The 20,662-nt window shown below is 47.7% G+C and overlaps 2 protein-coding genes across 5 annotated transcripts in view; both read right to left on the minus strand.

Moving 5' to 3' along the window:
• DHRSX (dehydrogenase/reductase X-linked) overlaps nt 1-19,716 on the minus strand; it is a 403,310-nt gene extending 383,594 nt beyond the window's left edge. Inside the window, exon 1 of one of the 2 annotated variants that reach the window (XM_040423740.1) lies at nt 19,589-19,716. In XM_040423740.1, the coding sequence (XP_040279674.1) occupies nt 19,589-19,688 (100 nt within the window). In that variant the 5' untranslated portion in view covers nt 19,689-19,716. Of the gene's footprint in view, nt 1-19,345; nt 19,491-19,588 lie in introns of those variants that run through there. The other variant, XM_040423739.1, reaches the window with a different exon arrangement.
• On the minus strand, nt 56-19,703 carry ZBED1 (zinc finger BED-type containing 1). 3 transcript variants are annotated; one of them, XM_040423738.1, is made up of 2 exons: nt 19,346-19,451; nt 56-3,287 (listed from the first exon to the last, which is right to left on the minus strand). In XM_040423738.1, exon 2 carries the CDS (start codon nt 3,235-3,237, stop codon nt 1,156-1,158), a length of 2,082 nt encoding a protein of 693 aa, XP_040279672.1. In that variant the 5' UTR covers nt 3,238-3,287; nt 19,346-19,451; the 3' UTR covers nt 56-1,155. The 3 variants fall into 3 exon arrangements, with proteins under 3 accessions (XP_040279672.1, XP_040279670.1, XP_040279671.1); XM_040423736.1 differs by having other exon boundaries at nt 56-3,290; nt 19,346-19,424; XM_040423737.1 differs by lacking the exon at nt 19,346-19,451 and adding an exon at nt 19,589-19,703 and having other exon boundaries at nt 62-3,290.
• Nucleotides 19,717-20,662: the final 946 nt, after the last annotated feature.

Raw genomic sequence — 20,662 nt, forward strand, 5'->3', positions numbered from 1 at the left:
GTACAAGAACGTGGTGTGCTGAATCTTTGTATCATTTTTTTTTGTAACATACGTCAAACGGAGGCATAAAACGTTATGTGAACCCACCCTAAGCTAAATTGTTTAAAACTAAAAAACAAATGACTATTGCATTAAAAATAAGGCTCTGTTCACATCACGTTTGGCTTTTATGCCAGAAACCATTCCTGGCATATACTACAAATGTATCTAGAGGATGCCATTTACACAATGGAGATCCAAAGAGTGTCCTTTTGGCCTCCATAAGGCAGTATACTTTTTGGTGATATTGAATAGGCTAAAAAAGGTATACAGTTAAAAAAAAAAAAAAAAACAATATACAGCAGGGAATACTTTAGTTCTTACAGTGCAAGTCTATAGTGAGTTTGTCACAACCTTTTATTGGAGGTAGACGTTGATAGATCCTACCCACATGTTCCTCCAGTGTAAGTTCTTAAAGATAATCTGTCACCCCGATTTTGGACCATTATGTACAGCAATACACGAGTAGTCCTGAAAATATGGAGACCAGATCACTTTTTTGTATGTTCCTACTGCCAACGCTCAGAGCTGTACTGAAATACAATGTCAGGACTGCCGCACATGTGCACGAGTCCTCTCCATTATGTTAGAACAGGGATGCAGCCATCCAGCTGTTGCAAAACTACAATTCCCAGCATGCCTGCACAGCCTACAGCTATTAGGGCATGCTGGAAGTTGCAGTTTTGCAACAGCTGGTGGACCGCAGGTTGAGCATCCCTGTGTTAGAACATCACAGCAGTCCAGACTGCGTATTTCAGTGCAGCTTTGAGAGCGGACAGAAAGTGAACAGAGAGCAGTAGGAAAATAAAAGACTAGTGATCTGGACTCCTTATCTGCAGGATTACTCATGTATTAGTGTAGATAATTGTCCAAAAAAGGGGTGACAGATTCCATTTAATGTGATCAGAACAGAGCCAAACTTTATATTGTATATCTGAGAAGTCAAGGTCCCAATTTAGTGTCTAAAATTGACCAAGAAAAAAAATTCTGTTGTTCCTATCAGTCTGACTAGACAAAAACTAAAATCTTTTTGCTAGCCAATAACACAAAAATCCATGGCTTACAAAATATATACATATATTTCATTAAATTAAAAATTCACCACCAGGGTAAACCTTAAATGAACCCACTGTCCCTAATTGAGAAGAAATTATTGCCTATAGTGACTGAATCACCGAAATTAAAAAACTGTTCTTGTTGCAAACCCCAATCTCCTTCATCGTCATCTTCTGGCTCAGCTTGGGAAGAATTTCGCGCATTTTCATACAAAAAAACCTGTTCATCCACGTGAGCAGGAGCTAATCTGTTTCTCTTTGCATTCACAACATTCATTGATGAAGTAAAGAGACGATCAGGGAAGATTCTTGTGGGAGCAATGCACCAATATTTTTGAAGAACCTTTGGTAGAAGAGGGAATAATGCCAAACGGTCAGACCACCATTTCAGTGGATCCTCATTTAGTCCAAGAACTTTCTGGGATTTAAAATTGCTCAACTCCTCAACAACTTGCGCATTACATTCTTCTTGGTATTCGGAAGGTCCAGACTGACAGAATATTTCAGCAAGCATGTTGTTGATGCTGCTTGAAGGAGGAGGAGTAGATGATGTTGCCATTTTTTTCACTGGAGGTTCATCTGAAATTGCAAATACTTTATCTTCGGACCTTGAGTTTTCCTTGCTTCTATCCAGCAAGGTCTTTGCTTCCTCAATAACACGATTTTCAACTTGGGAACGTTCAAATGCAGATAGAAATGGAAGTCTTTTGTACCTGGGATCCAAAAACGTTGATATGTTTAAGAACATATCTATTTCTGGTGTCTGCTGATACGTAGTTGATAAAGCTTTGGCAATTACTTCCTTGGCCATGCTGATTTCTTTTAGGTCGGTGTCTTTAATATTTAAAGAAGTGTTAAGCAGCATGTGTAGAAGAGGTTTTACCATACTTATAGTGGGATATTTGGACATAGACAACATTTCTGCAACTTGCTTAAATGGTTGTAAGAGTTCAACAAGGCCATCAATTGTATTCCACTCACTGGCTTCTAGCATGAGATGATGGTTATTACTATCTTCAACCAGAACACCTGCTATTGTGAACTGCTGTTCCTTAAGACGCTGTAACATTGCAAGTGTGCTGCCCCACCATGAAACACGGTCACTCACGAGCATACAAGAAACTGCATTTTGCTGCTTCTGTTTCTCACAAAGCATGTACATCGCAACTGTTGATTGTTGAAAATATTCCACCATCTTTCTACACCTTGTAAGAAGTCCAGAGACTTTTGGGAGTTGAAAAGCCTGCTGTATTCCCTTGTTAAACGTCTGACCCACACAAGGCATATCTATAGGAATATCCAGTAGAGAGCATGCTTTTATAATGTCTTTACTGGAGTCAGTGGTGGCACCAAACACTTTTGTGCTAATCCCCCACTCAATAAAGGTTTCATACAACACTCTAGTAATTGCTTCAGCTTTATTCTCCTCAGGAACTTCAAGAGTTTTCAAACACCGAGAGCCTAAGGTAAAAGAATTAGAAGCACTTGTAGCCAAATAGTGGATAAAAAGGGTTACATAGGACCTGTTCTGGCTTTCACTTTTCCACATATCAGTGGAAATGCCACACCACAAAACGTCCACCAACTCCTTAAGTATAAGATCTCTCACAGTGTGATATTTCTCTGGTAACACCCTGCTGCAAATGTATTTCCGGCTAGGAACTTCATACCGAGGATCCAGAGTTTGTAGAAGAGATTTGAAGGTAGGCTCATCCAATATGGAAGCAGGAAACATACCATCACATATTAGATTGACTACTGCAGATGTTACTTCCAGTTGTTTCTTGTCGAAAGGATGGCTGCTCTTCATAATAAAAGTTTCCTGAACAACCTGTTGGGACGTTTCTGGTTTCAGCTTCGAGAAAGCAGTCGCATACGCCTCTCTCATTTGCTCAGTGTTGCTTTTTACAAATTCACAGAACGCTTCTGTGTGATTCTTCTCAAGGTGGTAAGTAAGATTGGAAGTATTCCCTGAGTAGGCAATCTGAGCCATACAAATGCGACAATAGATCTTCTTCCACTGCATGATGCATCCTTCAGCATTTGTGTCAAAGCCAAAGTACTTCCACACTTTACTCTTTGCTCTGGGATGTGCAACTAGTTTGAGGTCAGACTGCACGGCTTCACTGTTTTTAGCCTCCATTGCGTTGCAAGTGGCAGTCTTCCGTTAAGATTTCACTCATTAATGAGTACCTGCTAAAGGCAGGAAGACAGACATAAAATGAGGGAGCACAACTACAAGGAATGCTCAACAATTACACATATAAAAGGTTTACACATGCAGTCATGGCCACTTAAAAATTACCAAGTTAATACTGCACTGGAACTGGAGACATTTATGAAGAGTGAACATTACCCCTTGCCATACACCCAGTTGAGGTCTGCATGTTTGCAGTGCTGCGGCCGGACCTCCTGCCCACCTACATTATAGTGAAAGGGGCCAGAGCGGACTTCCGGCGGCACAGTGGGATAGCGTTAGCACTGATCTGGCAGGCTGTTCCCCTGCCGGACCCTGCTGCCGCCACTGAGAGTAGCCTTAGTCCTAGTCACTGTAAGGCTCCATGCACACAGACCTACAGCCGAACGACCATTGACAACCTTCACAGACCACGCAGGAAGGACAAGTCGTTCAGAAAATGGCCCTCTAAAACATAAGGTCAGCGTAAAGGTAACCTGTCACCAGTGTTAATGCTATACTGCTTGCTAACAACGTTCTAAACATCTCCATTTAAATGGAATCTGTCACCTGTTTCATTGGGTTCTAACTAGGGGCAGCATAAAGTACAGTACAGATGCTCAGCAAATTGCGGAGTCACTATCTTTAACCCCTTCCAGCCAGTTCAATTTTTTTTTTTTATTATTTACTCCCTGCCTTCCAGGAGCCATAACTTTTTTTATTTTTCCATTCAAGTACTCCTATCAGGGCTTTTTTTTTTTTCTGTCAAACAAGTTGTACTTTCTAATCGCACCATTTAATATTGCATACGATGCAGTGGGAAGCTGGAAAAAATTCAAAATTGGGAGGAATTGAAAAAAAATAATGCAATTCTGCCTTTTGTTTTATAGCGTTCCTTGTGCGGTAAAACTGACAGGTTCATTTTGTAGGTCAGTACGATTACAGGGATACCAAATTTACACACACACCTTCTCAAAGAGTTTTCTTTATTTTCATGACTATGAAGGCATCAAAGCTATGAATTAACACATGTGGAATTATATACATAACAAACAAGTGTGAAACAACTGAAAATATGTCATATTCTAGGTTCTTCAAAGCAGCCACCTTTTGCTTTGATTACCGCTTTGCACACTCTTGGCATTCTCTTGATGAGCTTCAAGAGGTAGTCCCCTGAAATGGTCTTCCAACAGTCTTGAAGGAGTTCCCAGAGATGCTTAGCACTTGTTGGCCCTTTTGCCTTCACTCTGCGGTCCAGCTCACCCCAAACCATCTCGATTGGGTTCATGTCCTGTGACTGTGGAGGCCAGGTCATCTGGCGCAGCACCCCATCACTCTCCTTAATGTTCAAATAGCCCTTACTTTCAAAGTTTTCCCAATTTTTCGGCTGACTGACTGACCTTCATTTCTTAAAGTAATGATGGCCACTCGTTTTTCTTTACTTAGAATTTGTATTATGGCAAGAAAAAAGCAGCTAACAGTCTATTCAGTAGGACTATCAGCTGTGTATCCACCTGACTTCTCCTCAACGCTACTGATGGTCCCAACCCCATTTATAAGGCAAGAGATCCCACTTATTAAACCTGACAGGGCACACCTGTGAAGTGAAAACCATTTCAGGGGACTACCTCTTGAAGCTCATCAAAAGAATGCCAAGAGTGTGCAAAGCAGTAATCAAAGCAAAAGGTGGCTACTTTGAAAAACCTAGAATATGACATATTTTCAGTTGTTTCACACTTGTTTGTTATGTATATAATTCCACATGTGTTAATTCATAGTTTTGATGCCTTCAGTGTGAATCTACAATTTTCATGGTCATGAAAATAAAGAAAACTCTTGGAATGAGAAGGGGTGTCCAAACTTTTGGTCTGTACTGATAATAAATTAGATATATATATATATATATATATATATATATATATATATATATATATATATATATATATATATCTATCTAAGCAAGAGCAGCACCAAGCAAAATCAAAGTCAAAAAGCCATGAAAAATCCAAAAATAGCACTGATCTGGATTCTGACAAAATCACCTGTTAGATATAGAAGAAATTCCACAGCACCTCCATATGGTGAAAAATTGTGTCCTTTATTCACCCATGCAACTGAGACAGTCCACTTGCTGGGACTTTTTGCTCCTTTCACCACATGGAGGTGCTGTGCAATTTCTTATATACATTGCCTTGTAAAAGTATTCACTCCCCCTTGACTTTTTTCGTATTTTGTTACATTACAGCCTTTAGTTCAATGTTTTGTTATTCTGAATTTCATGTGATGGATCAGAACACAATAATCTAAGTTGCTGAAGTGAAATGAGAAAAATATATAAATAAAACTATTGTTTAGAAATAGAAAACAGAAAATTGGCATGTGCGTATGTATTCACCCCCTTTGTTAGGAAGCCCATAAAAAGCTCTGGTGCAACCAATTACCTTCAGTAGTCACATAATTAGTGACATGGTGTCCACCTGTGTGCAATTTAAGTGTCACATGATCTGTTAATATATATATATATATATATATATATATATATATATATATATATATATATATATATATATATATATACACACATACACACACACACACACAAACACACCTTTTTCTAAAAGGCCCCAGAGGCTGCAACACCTAAGCAAGAGGCCTCACTAACCAAACACTGCCACGAAGACCAAGGAACTCTCCAAACAAGTAAGGGACAATGTTGCTGAGAAGTACAAGTCAGGGTTAGGTTATAAACAAATATCCAAATCTTTGATGATCCCCAGGAGCACGATCAAATCTATAATAACTAAATGGAAAGAACGTGGCACAACAGCAAACCTACCAAGAGACGGCCGCCCACCAAAACTTACGGCCCGGGCAAGGAGGGCATTAATCCGAGAGGCAGCACAGAGACCTAAGGTAACCCTGGAGAAGCTGCAGAGTTCCACAGCAGAGACTGGAGTATCTGTACATAGGACGACAATAAGCCGTACGCTCCATAGAGTTGGGCTTTATGGCTTTATGGCCAGAAGAAAGCCATTACTTTCAGCTAAAAACAAAAAGGCACTTTGTGAGTTTGCGAAAAGGCATGTGGGAGACTCCAAAAATGTATGTAGGAAGGTGCTCTGGTCTGAGGAGACTAAAATTGAACTTTTCGGCCAAAGAAAACGCCATGTCTGGCGCAAACCCAACACATCACATAAAGAACACAATCCACAGTGAAACATGGTGGTGGCAGCATCATGCTGTGGGGATGATTTTAAGCAGCCGGGACTGGGAAACTGGTCAGAGTTGAGGCAAAGATGGATGGTGCTAAATACAGGGATATTCTTGAGCAAAACCTGTACCACTCTGTGCGTGATTTGAGGCTAGGATGGAGGTTCACCTTCCAGCAGGACAATGACCCCAAACACACTGCTAAAGCAACACTTGAGTGGTTTAAGGGGAAACATGTAAATGTGTTGGAATGGCCTAGTCAAAGCCCAGATGTCAATCCAATCGAAAATCTGTGGTCAGACTTAAAGATTGCTGTTCACAAGCGCAAACCATCCAACTTGAAAGAGCTGGAGCAGTTTTGCAAGGAGGAATGGACAAAAATCCCAGTGGTAAGATGTGGCAAGCTCATAGAGACTTATCCAAAGCGACTTGGAGTTGTGATTGACCGCAAAAGGTGGCTCTACAAAGTATTGACTTTAGGGGGGTGAAGAGTTATGCACATTAAATTTTTCTATTATTTTGTCCTATTTGTTGTTTGCTTCACAATAAAGATTATATCTATATATTTTTATCTATCTTCAAAGTTGTTGGCATGCTCTGTAAATTAAAATTATGCAAATCCTCAAACAATTCATGTTAATTCCAAGTTGTGAGGCACCAAAATACGAAAAAAGTCAAAAAGGGTTTAATACTTTTGCAAGGCACTGTAATATATATATACATACACACACACACAGTGGATATAAAAAGTCTACACACCCCTGTTAAATTGTCAGGTTTCTGTGCTGTAAAAAAATGAGACAAAGATAAATCATTTCAGAACTTTTTCCACCTTCAATGTGACCTATAAACTGTACCACTCAATTGAAAAACAAACTGAAATATTTTAGGTAGATGGAAGAAAATAATAAGTAAAAATAATGTGGTTGCATAAGTGTGCACACCCTCTTATAACTGGGGATGTAGCTGTGTTCAGAATTAAGCAATCACATTCAAAATCATGTTAAATAGGAGTCAGCATACACCTGCCATCATTTAAAGTGCCTCTGATTAACCCCAAATAAAGTTCTGCTGCTCTAGTTGGTCTTTCCTGAAATTTTCTTAGTCACATCCCACAGCAAAAGCCATGGTCCACAGAGAGCTTCCAAAGCATCAGAGGGATGTCATTATTAAAAGGTATCAGTCAGGAGAAGGGTACAAAAGAATTTCCAAGGCATTAGATATACCATGGAAGACAGTCATCATCAAATGGAGAAAATATGGCACAACAGTGACATTACCAAGAACTGGACGTCCCTTCAAAATTGATGAAAAGACGAGAAGAAAACTGGTCTGGGAGGCTACCAAGAGGCCTACAGCAACATTAAGGCCTCTTTCAGACGGGCGTTGCGGGAAAATGTGCGGGTGCGTTGCGGGAACACGCACGATTTTTCCACGCGAGTGCAAAACATTGTAATGCGTTTTGCACTCGCGTGAGAAAAATCGCGCATGATTGATACCCAAACCTGAACTTCTTCACAGAATTTCGGGCTTGGGATCGGGGTTGTGTAGAATGTATTATTTTCCCTTATAACATGGTTATAAGGGAAAATAATAGCATTCTGAATACAGAATGCATAGTAAAATAGCGCTGGAGGGGTTAAAAAAAAATTCAAAATAATTTAACCTTAATCCACTTGCTCACGCTGCCGCCATCTCGTTTGTCTCTTTTGCTGAACAGGACCTGTGGTGAGCATTCATTCCAGGAACAGGACCTGTGGTGAGGTCACTCCGTTCATCACATGATCCATCACATGACCCATCACCATGGTAAAAGATCATGTGATGACCAAAGTGATGTCACCACAGGTCCTGTTGCTGCAATGAATGCTCACCACAGGTCCTGTTCAGCAAAGAAGGAGACAGACGAGATGCCGGCAGCGCGAGCAAGTGGATTAAGGAGAGTTAAATTATTATTTATTTATTTTTTTAACCCCTCCAGCGCTATTTTACTATGCATTCTGTATTCAGAATGCTATTTTCCCTTATAACCATGTTATAAGGGGAAATAATAATGATCGGGTCTCCATCCCATTCGTCTCCTAGCAACCGTGCGTGAAAAATCGCACCGCATTTTCACGCAACCCCATTCACTTCTATGGGGCATGCGTTGCGTGAAAAACACAGAATATAGAGCATGCTGCGATTTTCACGCAACAAACAAGTGATGCGTGAAAATCACCGCTCATGTGAACAGCCCCATAGAAATGAATGTGTCGGTATTCAGTGCGGGTGCAATGCGTTCAACTCACGCATCGCATCAACGTGGAATACTCGCCCGTGTCTTACGAATAAAAACATCCAAGCCAGGCTACATTTTGCAAAAACACATCTGAAGTCTCCCAAAACCATGTGGGAAAAGGTGTTATGGTCTGATGAAACCAAGGTTGAACTTTTTGGCCATAATTCCAAAAAGAACACCATACCCACAGTGAAGCATGGTGGTGGCAGCATCATGCTTTAGGGCTGTTTTTCTTCAGCTGGAACTGGGGCCTTAGTTAAGCTAGAGGGAATTATGAACAGTTCCAAATACCAGTCAATATTGGCACAAAACCTTTAGGCTTCTGCTAGAAAGCTGAACATGAAGAGGAACTTCATCTTTCAGCATGACAACGATCCAAAGCATACATCCAAATCAACAAAGGAATGGCTTCACCAGAATAAGATTAAAGTTTTGGAATGGCCCAACCAGAGCCCAGACCTGAATCCGATTGAAAATCTGTGGGGTGATCTGAAGAGGGCTGTGCACAGGAGATGCCCTCGCAATCTGACAGATTTGGAGTGTTTTTGCAAAGAAGAGTGGGCAAATCTTGCAAAGTCAAAATGCGCCATGCTGCTAGACTCATACCCAAAAAGACCGAGTGCTGTAATAAAATCAAAAGGTGCTTCAACAAAGTATTAGTTTAAAGTTGTGCACATTTATGCAACCGTATTATTTTATTTTTATATTTTTTCTTCCCTCCACCTAAAAGATTTCAGTTTGTTTTTCAATTGAGTTGTACAGTTTATAGGTCACATTAAAGGTGGAAAAAGTTCTGAAATGATTTATCTTTGTCTCATTTTTTTACATCACAAAAACCTGACATTTTAACAGGGGTGTGTAGACTTTATATCCACTGTGGTATATATTAATTCAATTATTTTTGGATGGTGAAGCAACAAACTGGCCATTTAAATTTTTATTTTCGAGACGCAGTTTACTGTACGGGATAAATAAGGACAGTGATACCAATGATCTTTATTTTTGTGTATTTTTATTTGTAATATGGAGAAAGGAGGGTCATTTTTATATGTGTAAAAAAAAAAAAAAAAAAAAAAAAAAAAGGCCCAAAGCTGCCATGGGAACTGGATAGCTTCAGTTTCCATGACAACATTTTTAGATTTTTTTTTGCAGACTTGAACGCGTCCGTATTTTGTGTATCTTTTTGCAAAACGGATGATCCGTGTGCTTTCTGCATCTGCATGTCCATTCTATAAAATGACAGACCGTATCCTATACTTGTAAGTGTGATTGGACGGGTAATATTTCCGATTCGGTCAATACCCAGCTGCCTATGTGGCTATTGATACCCTACTTGCCTTTGCTTTAGAACAGTCTTAATACATAATTTTTATTTCATGGATTAAAATGTTTTTCTGTGTTCAAGCTAAGCATCGCTGTACAGGTATCAGTAAATGTATGACTATGGGCATCACTGGGTGTGAACCCCCACGACTGCCCTGGGAGGTAGCTTCTAAAACCATTCTGTTCACTGCCCCCACAAATCGCAGACCAAGGACACATTAAAGTCAATGGGTTGGCAAAAAAAACAAAAACGAATGCAAGACAGTCGGTATACCTATTTTGCAGATCGTAAAATACATGTTTATGTGCATGAGGCCTCAAAGAGGACCTTTCACCTGGATATCCTTAATCAAATTATTATACTACCTTATAGTGCGGCCCCCAGTGATGTCTTGGCACTTTTCTTTTTTTCTAAAGAAATCCGCTGTGGTCTCCGTATCTTTTGGCGCCTCATATGCTAATAAGGCGACTCGGTTTACTAGGCTTGGACTTGTATTTCTCCTGGCCACGGTTATCTTCTCCCTGGCTGCAAGCGCATCCAATCTGAGCGCCCCGCTCTTAGCCAAGAAGAAGGAGCTCAAGTTCTCGTGAGAATCGCAGCTCCTTCTCCCTTCTTTAGAAAAAAAATATAAAAGTGCCAAGACATCACTGGGGGCCGCACTATAAGCTAGGATAATAACAAATATCCAGGTGAAAGGTCCTCTTTAATGTCTCGATAATCCCCAGGACATCACATTAGAAGTCACCATGTACAACAGCCTGGTGTTATTGTAGGAGACACTGCTTTATGTAGGGGACACTGGAGTCACAGACACAGTAACATTTACATAATACAGAAAATAATACATCAAACAACTGTTAAAAGGGATTGTCACCAAAAAAATAATCTACACTTTTCAAACCAGCGCCTGGATCTGAATACTTTTGTAATTGCAAGTAATTAAAAATGTTATATAGCCACTAAGTTATTCAATAAAATGTTTCTGTATAGCTCCACCTGCTGTTTGTTTTTTCCTATTCTTTTGCCCACTGAGAAGGTCGCACATGCTCTGCTCCACCCTTCAACTTCCTCCTGAGTGGTGATAAAGCGAGAGCTGCCACAGCATGGACACGCCCCTGAGTGGTGATAGGGCGAGAGCTGCCACAGCATGGATACGCCCCCTGAGTGGTGATAGGGCGAGAGCTGCCACACCATGGACACGCCCCCTTAGCTGCAGCAGAAAGACACTCCCCTTGAGCTGTCAGCTTGATATAAACCTAGCAGAGCAATGAATGGGGAGATGTCTGGATCCATGTGAGGTGCAGGGCTGGATCTAGCTTTGTTTGGGTCCATTCACACATCTGCAAGTGTTTTGTGGATCCGCAAAACACGGACACCGGCCATGTGCGTTCCGCATTTTGTGGACCGCGCATGGCCGGCACTTTAAATAGAAATGCCTTTTCTTGTCAGTGTCTGCGGACAAGAATAGGACATGTTCTATTTTTTTCCGGAACGGAAGTGCACATCTTTTGCGGCCCCATTGAAAATGAATGGGCCCGGATCCGTTCCACAACAGATCCGGACCCATTTTGCAGACGTGTGAATGGACTCTTAGAAAGAGGTTGTCGTGTTCTATATGATGTCCGATTTTCATTTTTTACCTTCGTTATGGAATAACCCCTTTAAACTATTATGGTCACGGAGATCTTCAATACATGGTTTGTGCAGACTCATCTTTGTATGACCTTTGTGAAAGAAACTTTTTTCAAAACACTTTCATACTGGTTAAAGGGTTTATCCAAGACCCATAATGCCCCTCACAGAAGTTGTACTTACCTCGCTTTCCGGCACCAGTGTCACTTCTGATGCCGGCACGGCCGCCACTGCATCTCCCCGTCGCACGGATGAATACATCCGTCGTCGGGGTGGAGGAATGGACAGGAACAAGCCTCCCTAGCGTCACTCGCGATGCTAGGGAGGCTCGTTCCTGTCGTGACCTGCTATTGCCCCCCCCCTTAAATGTTTTCATCTGCGCGACAGGGAGATGCAGCGGCGGCCGTGCCAGCATCAGAAGCGACACGGGTGTCAGGGAACAGGGCAAGTACGACCTCTGTGAGGGGCCCGGGCGTTATAGATCTTGGATAACCCCTTTTATCACATTTATTAAGCACGGTAAGCTCTTACATAATAGGACACTGCGCGGACCTCACCCCTATGAAGCTCTGGCTCTCGCTCCAATAACAAGTCTTTCACGAATTCCCGATACTCAGACAGTCACCCTTCATGGGATGTCACGTTGTTGTATGATCTCAGTATGCATTCTGTATATATGGATTGGAATTGATTTCAGAATGAGTTTGGTTTAGATTTACGACTTCTGGATGAGACAGACACACGGGATATTCTCATGAATGTAACCAGTTCTGACTGTCCCATAGGAGATTCCCGCAGGTCCAACATTATTATTGTTTAAAGGGTTTTCCAGGATTTTGATCCTAATTACCTATCCTCAGGACAGGTGATCAGTTTCTGATCTGTGGGGGTCCAACACCTGGGATACCACCGATCAGCTGTTTGAGAAGGCAGCGGTGTTCCTGTGAGCGCCGCGGCCTTCTCCGTGCTTCCCAATATACTATAGTGGCTGTGCTTGGCATTACACTCAGCCGCGATGCCAATCACTGGCACTATACAATGTACCGCTCTGTGCCTGGAAAGCTGTGAGAAGGCCATAGCGCTCACTGGAGCACCGGTGCCTTCTCCCCGACTGGTCGCAAGGATAACTCGGAAAAATCCTTTAAATGCCTTTGATTTTTAACGTTTAATAAATCTTGTCTATTCTCCATCTCCGGCAGTTTCCATCCCTCCATTAAGTACACCGGCAGTTGCTTGGACACCTTTCTAGCACCCTTTGGGTTAAAGGGATTCTGTCACCAGGTTTCACCCCTGTCAGCTAAACATATGCTGATGTTCAGGGCGTCTTCACGATTCCTAATGTGGGCTTATAAATGTCATCTGTGGGCTTATTTAGCTAAAAAACAGCTATTACTAACCTGTCAGTCAAACAAATAAGGTGCCCAAGGGGATGTTAATGGATGCAAGGTGCCGGCCGCACCCACCGCCGTTCGTGCCCAGCGCCGCCTTTCCGGACTTCTGTGCCGCCTCCTAATCCTCTGTGCCGCCTCTCGCTCTCCCTCCCTCCCCCCTCCTCCTGCTGTAATATCTCGTGCTTGCACACAGGGCTCTGCCTGATGCGCCCGTGTGGACTTCTCCATTTGGCTTCTTACAGCGAAGTGCGCATGCGCCGGCACTTCGCTCAACCCAGGTATGCGCGAGATCTTACAGCAGGAGGAGGGGGGAGGGAGGGAGAGCGAGAGGCGGCACAGAGGATTAGGAGGCGGCACAGAAGTCTGGACAGGCGGCGCAGATATGAATACCCAAGTCATTCACCTAAGTCTTGCGCAACTTCGGCTGAGGTTTTGCTACAAGGAGCCCATACATTTTAATACTGTACGGAAACAGCATTACAAACAAAGGGGGAGATTTACCAAACTGGTGTAAAGTAGAACTGGCTTAGTTGCCCATAGCAACCAATCAGATTCCACATTTTAGTTTCTAAAGGAGCTGTGAAAAATGAAAGGTGGAATCTGATTGGTTGCTATGGGCGACTAAGCCAGTTCTGCTTTACATAAATTTGCTAAATCTCCCCCAAATTTTTTTTTAACGAGTCCAAAGCCTGATTCACTCAAGCTTACTGTTCACCCTGAGACAGCATTAGGCTACTTTCACACAGGCGTTTTTACTGGATCCGGCAGGGTTCAGCAAAAACGCTTCCATTACTGATAATACAACCATCTGCATCCGTTATTAACAGATCCGGTTGTATTATCTCTAACATACCCAACACGGATCCGTCATGAACTCTATTGAAAGTCAATGGGAGACGGATCCGTTTTCTATTGTGTCAAAGAAAATGGATCCATCCCTATTGACGGATCCATCCGTTTTGCTCTGCATCTCCAGGACGGAAAGCAAACTACAACATGTTGCTGTTTGCTCTCCGGTATGGGAACGCAACTAAACGGAACGCAATGCATTGTGGAACATTCCGTTGTGTTCAGTTTTGTCGCCATTGACGATAAATGGGGACAAAACAGAAGCGTTTTTTTCCGTATTGAGCCCCCATGACGGAACTCAATACCGGAAAACTAACGCTAGTGTGAAAGTAGCCTTATTGGGGCTGTGTCCGAAACTGCAGCTCAGCCCCGTCCATCTGAAGTGCCAGGCCACGACAGAAGCGCATGTACGGCACTAAGCCTGGGTTTACAATGGCCCCTTCATTCTTCTGATCTGTGGGGGGTCTCCAACAATCAATACCGATGGCCGATTCTAGGTAGTGAACAGGACATTTCAGATGAAGAAGTACAGAAACATACATGCAATAAAAGTATATTGCATTTTCAACTGTGGTAGCGCCCCCTGCTGCAAGTCAATTCTGGTCCACCTTCTCCTGCATTCAGTGGTGGACTAGTGATCAGTAGCTTCCCTGGTGGAGGAGTGATCTCATAGAGAAGCAGGTGAAGTGGGCCAAGCACCTTTCACCCCAGGACATGGGTGCATTACACACTGAAGTGCTAGTGTGTGAGGGATATGCAGGGGAGGAAGAGGTTAACCAGAGCCGACTGCACTGCACTCCAGGAAAATCCAGGTGCTCGACGGTCATTGGGACAGAGCTGCTGCCCTCCCACAGAAAGTGAAGACACAAGAGCTACAGAGAGGGGAATTAAAGAGACTGATACCGACAGCTTTTTTGCATTGATAATAGTTAAAATATTAAGTATTTTATTTTTATTTGTGGGATAACCCCGGCTGGAATCACACCTGGCTTTAGTGGATCCAGCAGCAAGAAGTCCCATTCACAAAAACGGATTTCAGCCAGAGGTTGAATGTATTTTTGTATAAAAAAAACTAAAACTTTTAGGGTCATTTATTAAGACTGCCGTTTTAGACACTGGTCTTAATAACCCCTATTGCTGGCAGTAGCGCAGGCCTCTCTCTACATGACTTCGGCACATCCGGCACCAGTCTAAATGCAAGACAACGTTCGAGCGCGCACTGAGGGAGGGAGGCGGCGACGCGCATGGATCACAGGACAGCGCGCACTGAGGGAGGCGGGGACGCGCATGGATCACAGGACAGCGAGCACTGAGGGAGGCGGGGGCGCGCATGGATCACAGGACAGCGAGCACTGAGGGAGGCGGGGGCGCGCATGGATCACAGGACAGCGAGCACTGAGGGAGGCGCATGGATCACAGGACAGCGAGCACTGAGGGAGGCGCATGGATCACAGGACAGCGAGCACTGAGGGAGGCGCATGGATCACAGGACAGCGAGCACTGAGGGAGGCGCATGGATCACAGGACAGCGAGCACTGAGGGAGGCGCATGGATCACAGGACAGCGAGCACTGAGGGAGGCGCATGGATCACAGGACAGCGAGCACGGAGGGAGGCGCATGGATCACAGGACAGCGAGCACTGAGGGAGGCGCATGGATCACAGGACAGCGAGCACTGAGGGAGGCGCATGGATCACAGGACAGCGAGCACTGAGGGAGGCGCATGGATCACAGGACAGCGAGCACTGAGGGAGGCGCATGGATCACAGGACAGCGAGCACTGAGGGAGGCGCATGGATCACAGGACAGCGAGCACTGAGGGAGGCGCATGGATCACAGGACAGCGAGCACTGAGGGAGGCGCATGGATCACAGGACAGCGAGCACTGAGGGAGGCGCATGGATCACAGGACAGCGAGCACTGAGGGAGGGAGGCGGGGACGCGCATGGATCACAGGACAGCGAGCACTGAGGGAGGCGGGGACGCGCATGGATCACAGGACAGCGAGCACTGAGGGAGGGAGGCGGGGACGCGCATGGATCACAGGACAGCGAGCACTGAGGGAGGGAGGCGGGGACGCGCATGGATCACAGGACAGCGAGCACTGAGGGAGGGAGGCGGGGACGCGCATGGATCACAGGACAGCGAGCACTGAGGGAGGGAGGCGGGGACGCGCATGGATCACAGGACAGCGAGCACTGAGGGAGGGAGGCGGGGACGCGCATGGATCACAGGACAGCGAGCACTGAGGGAGGCGGGGACGCGCATGGATCACAGGACAGCGAGCACTGAGGGAGGCGGGGACGCGCATGGATCACAGGACAGCGAGCACTGAGGGAGGCGGGGACGCGCATGGATCACAGGACAGCGAGCACTGAGGGAGGCGGGGACGCGCATGGATCACAGGACAGCGAGCACTGAGGGAGGCGGGGACGCGCATGGATCACAGGACAGCGAGCACTGAGGGAGGCGGGGACGCGCATGGATCACAGGACAGCGAGCACTGAGGGAGGCGGGGACGCGCATGGATCACAGGACAGCGAGCACTGAGGGAGGCGGGGACGCGCATGGATCACAGGACAGCGAGCACTGAGGGAGGCGGGGACGCGCATGGATCACAGGACAGCGAGCACTGAGGGAGGCGGGGACGCGCATGGATCACAGGACAGCGAGCACTGAGGGAGGCGGGGACGCGCATGGATCACAGGACAGCGAGCACTGAGGGAGGCGGGGACGCGCATGGATCACAGGACAGCGAGCACTGAGGGAGGCGGGGACGCGCATGGATCACAGGACAGCGAGCACTGAGGGAGGCGGGGACGCGCATGGATCACAGGACAGCGAGAACTGAGGGAGGCGGGGACGCGCATGGATCACAGGACAGCGAGCACTGAGGGAGGCGGGGACGCGCATGGATCACAGGACAGCGAGCACTGAGGGAGGCGGGGACGCGCATGGATCACAGGACAGCGAGCACTGAGGGAGGGAGGCGGGGACGCGCATGGATCACAGGACAGCGAGCACTGAGGGAGGCGGGGACGCGCATGGATCACAGGACAGCGAGCACTGAGGGAGGGAGGCGGGGACGCGCATGGATCACAGGACAGCGAGCACTGAGGGAGGGAGGCGGGGACGCGCATGGATCACAGGACAGCGAGCACTGAGGGAGGCGGGGACGCGCATGGATCACAGGACAGCGAGCACTGAGGGAGGGAGGCGGGGACGCGCATGGATCACAGGACAGCGAGCACTGAGGGAGGCGGGGACGCGCATGGATCACAGGACAGCGAGCACTGAGGGAGGCGGGGACGCGCATGGATCACAGGACAGCGAGCACTGAGGGAGGCGGGGACGCGCATGGATCACAGGACAGCGAGCACTGAGGGAGGCGGGGACGCGCATGGATCACAGGACAGCGAGCACTGAGGGAGGCGGGGACGCGCATGGATCACAGGACAGCGAGCACTGAGGGAGGCGGGGACGCGCATGGATCACAGGACAGCGAGCACTGAGGGAGGCGGGGACGCGCATGGATCACAGGACAGCGAGCACTGAGGGAGGCGGGGACGCGCATGGATCACAGGACAGCGAGCACTGAGGGAGGCGGGGACGCGCATGGATCACAGGACAGCGAGCACTGAGGGAGGCGGGGACGCGCATGGATCACAGGACAGCGAGCACTGAGGGAGGCGGGGACGCGCATGGATCACAGGACAGCGAGCACTGAGGGAGGCGGGGACGCGCATGGATCACAGGACAGCGAGCACTGAGGGAGGCGGGGACGCGCATGGATCACAGGACAGCGAGCACTGAGGGAGGCGGGGACGCGCATGGATCACAGGACAGCGAGCACTGAGGGAGGCGGGGACGCGCATGGATCACAGGACAGCGAGCACTGAGGGAGGCGGGGACGCGCATGGATCACAGGACAGCGAGCACTGAGGGAGGCGGGGACGCGCATGGATCACAGGACAGCGAGCACTGAGGGAGGCGGGGACGCGCATGGATCACAGGACAGCGAGCACTGAGGGAGGCGGGGACGCGCATGGATCACAGGACAGCGAGCACTGAGGGAGGCGGGGACGCGCATGGATCACAGGACAGCGAGCACTGAGGGAGGCGGGGACGCGCATGGATCACAGGACAGCGAGCACTGAGGGAGGCGGGGACGCGCATGGATCACAGGACAGCGAGCACTGAGGGAGGCGGGGACGCGCATGGATCACAGGACAGCGAGCACTGAGGGAGGCGGGGACGCGCATGGATCACAGGACAGCGAGCACTGAGGGAGGCGGGGACGCGCATGGATCACAGGACAGCGAGCACTGAGGGAGGCGGGGACGCGCATGGATCACAGGACAGCGAGCACTGAGGGAGGCGGGGACGCGCATGGATCACAGGACAGCGAGCACTGAGGGAGGCGGGGACGCGCATGGATCACAGGACAGCGAGCACTGAGGGAGGCGGGGACGCGCATGGATCACAGGACAGCGAGCACTGAGGGAGGCGGGGACGCGCATGGATCACAGGACAGCGAGCACTGAGGGAGGCGGGGACGCGCATGGATCACAGGACAGCGAGCACTGAGGGAGGCGGGGACGCGCATGGATCACAGGACAGCGAGCACTGAGGGAGGCGGGGACGCGCATGGATCACAGGACAGCGAGCACTGAGGGAGGCGGGGACGCGCATGGATCACAGGACAGCGAGCACTGAGGGAGGCGGGGACGCGCATGGATCACAGGACAGCGAGCACTGAGGGAGGCGGGGACGCGCATGGATCACAGGACAGCGAGCACTGAGGGAGGCGGGGACGCGCATGGATCACAGGACAGCGAGCACTGAGGGAGGCGGGGACGCGCATGGATCACAGGACAGCGAGCACTGAGGGAGGCGGGGACGCGCATGGATCACAGGACAGCGAGCACTGAGGGAGGCGGGGACGCGCATGGATCACAGGACAGCGAGCACTGAGGGAGGCGGGGACGCGCATGGATCACAGGACAGCGAGCACTGAGGGAGGCGGGGACGCGCATGGATCACAGGACAGCGAGCACTGAGGGAGGCGGGGACGCGCATGGATCACAGGACAGCGAGCACTGAGGGAGGCGGGGACGCGCATGGATCACAGGACAGCGAGCACTGAGGGAGGCGGGGACGCGCATGGATCACAGGACAGCGAGCACTGAGGGAGGCGGGGACTCTGCTCTCCAGTCGCAGCGGGATTTCCCGCGTTGTTCTCTGAGGTGACACCATCTCGTCACCGCTCCCATTTCTTCCCCGGTGACTGAGTGGTGTCCCGAGGAAGGCTCAAGGTCATGACATTTCCGTCTTCCCTCCGCCCCGCTAGTTCCCTATACTGTAATAACGCAGTACTGGGATACAAACCTGTCCCGATGTGCGCAGCTCTTGTCATACGATCCCTGCGCAGTATAAGACCTGTATGTCGCAGGCGATTGGACACAGCCTCTCTCGCCAGAACAGGGTCATCGAAATATCGCGATATAGTAAACGTCATATCTCGACTGTCCGTGGCTGTTCACGGCGAGTGGTGATGACGTCACGACATACGCGATATGAGGCATCTTGTGCCTGAAAACGAATAGCGCAGCGATACATGCCGAGTCTGACCTGGTAGAAGGAAGGAGTGGCCGAGCAGCTGCTGGAGGGTCACTTTCATCGCGATATAATAGTTCCAGAGCACCGGCACGATGAGCGTCAGCGGCCACATGGCTGCAGGTGGAGATCGTCACACCCGGGTCCTGTCCTGACAGTGCAGAAATACCGGGGCCGAAGGGGTGCGGTTTGGGGCGTGTTAACAGGGTGGAAGTTGACATCTGTGGTTTGATTATATTTTGTTTTTGAGTTTTGTCTTTTTTTTTTTTTTATAAAACTGTTTTAATGTGTTTTTTTTAAAAAGGGGTTGAGCAGTGGCTTAAAGGGGTTGGCCACTATATAAGTCCTTTCCATTATATAGTGGGAGGTAGGGTAAAAAAGAGTTTCCTAATATATTTTATTTAAAAAAAATCCGAATGGTAATGTTTTTATAATGAGCCCCACTCTGCGTGCAGCCAGTTCGTCCATGGCTTTATTTTAACTGCACATGCGCTGCTTTTCCTAATGAGAGCAGCGCATGCCCAGTCTGCCACTGGCGCGCTTCCTGCTCCGACTCTGTCTCTACAACCATCTTATTCCTGTCCAAGTTCAGAGCGGGAAGAAAAGTAAGAGCGCGTCTGATCCCCGCGTCCGCAATTGCTGCAGACCGGAGGTTCGAGGCCGCGCTCCGGAAATGCGGATGCGGACAGCACACTGTGTGCTGTCCGCATCCGTTCCTGCCACATAGAGAATAAATGGGTCCGCACCCGTTCCGGATAATTGCGGAACGGGTGGGGACACATTCTACGGACTTGTGAATGGACCCTTAATCAGTTAAAGGGGTATCCTGGTTACAGAAAACTACTCCCTATCCACAGATCGATGGGGATTCTACCGCCTGAGCGGAGCAGGCGGCATAGCCTTGGGAAACCTGCTGTTTCATACAGCAGACACCTGCGGCTATTGCCGGTCGCCAGCATTTAACACTTTTAGGCCCCATTCACCACGTCCGCAATTTCATTCCGCATTTTGCGGAACGGGATTGCGGACCCATTCATGTCTTTGGGGCCGCCCGGCTCCGGAAATGCGATTTTCTTATGTAGGGGCTCA

This window comes from Bufo bufo, chromosome 3, assembly GCF_905171765.1.
Source record: "Bufo bufo chromosome 3, aBufBuf1.1, whole genome shotgun sequence".
In the NCBI taxonomy this organism is placed as follows: Eukaryota; Metazoa; Chordata; class Amphibia; order Anura; family Bufonidae; genus Bufo; species Bufo bufo.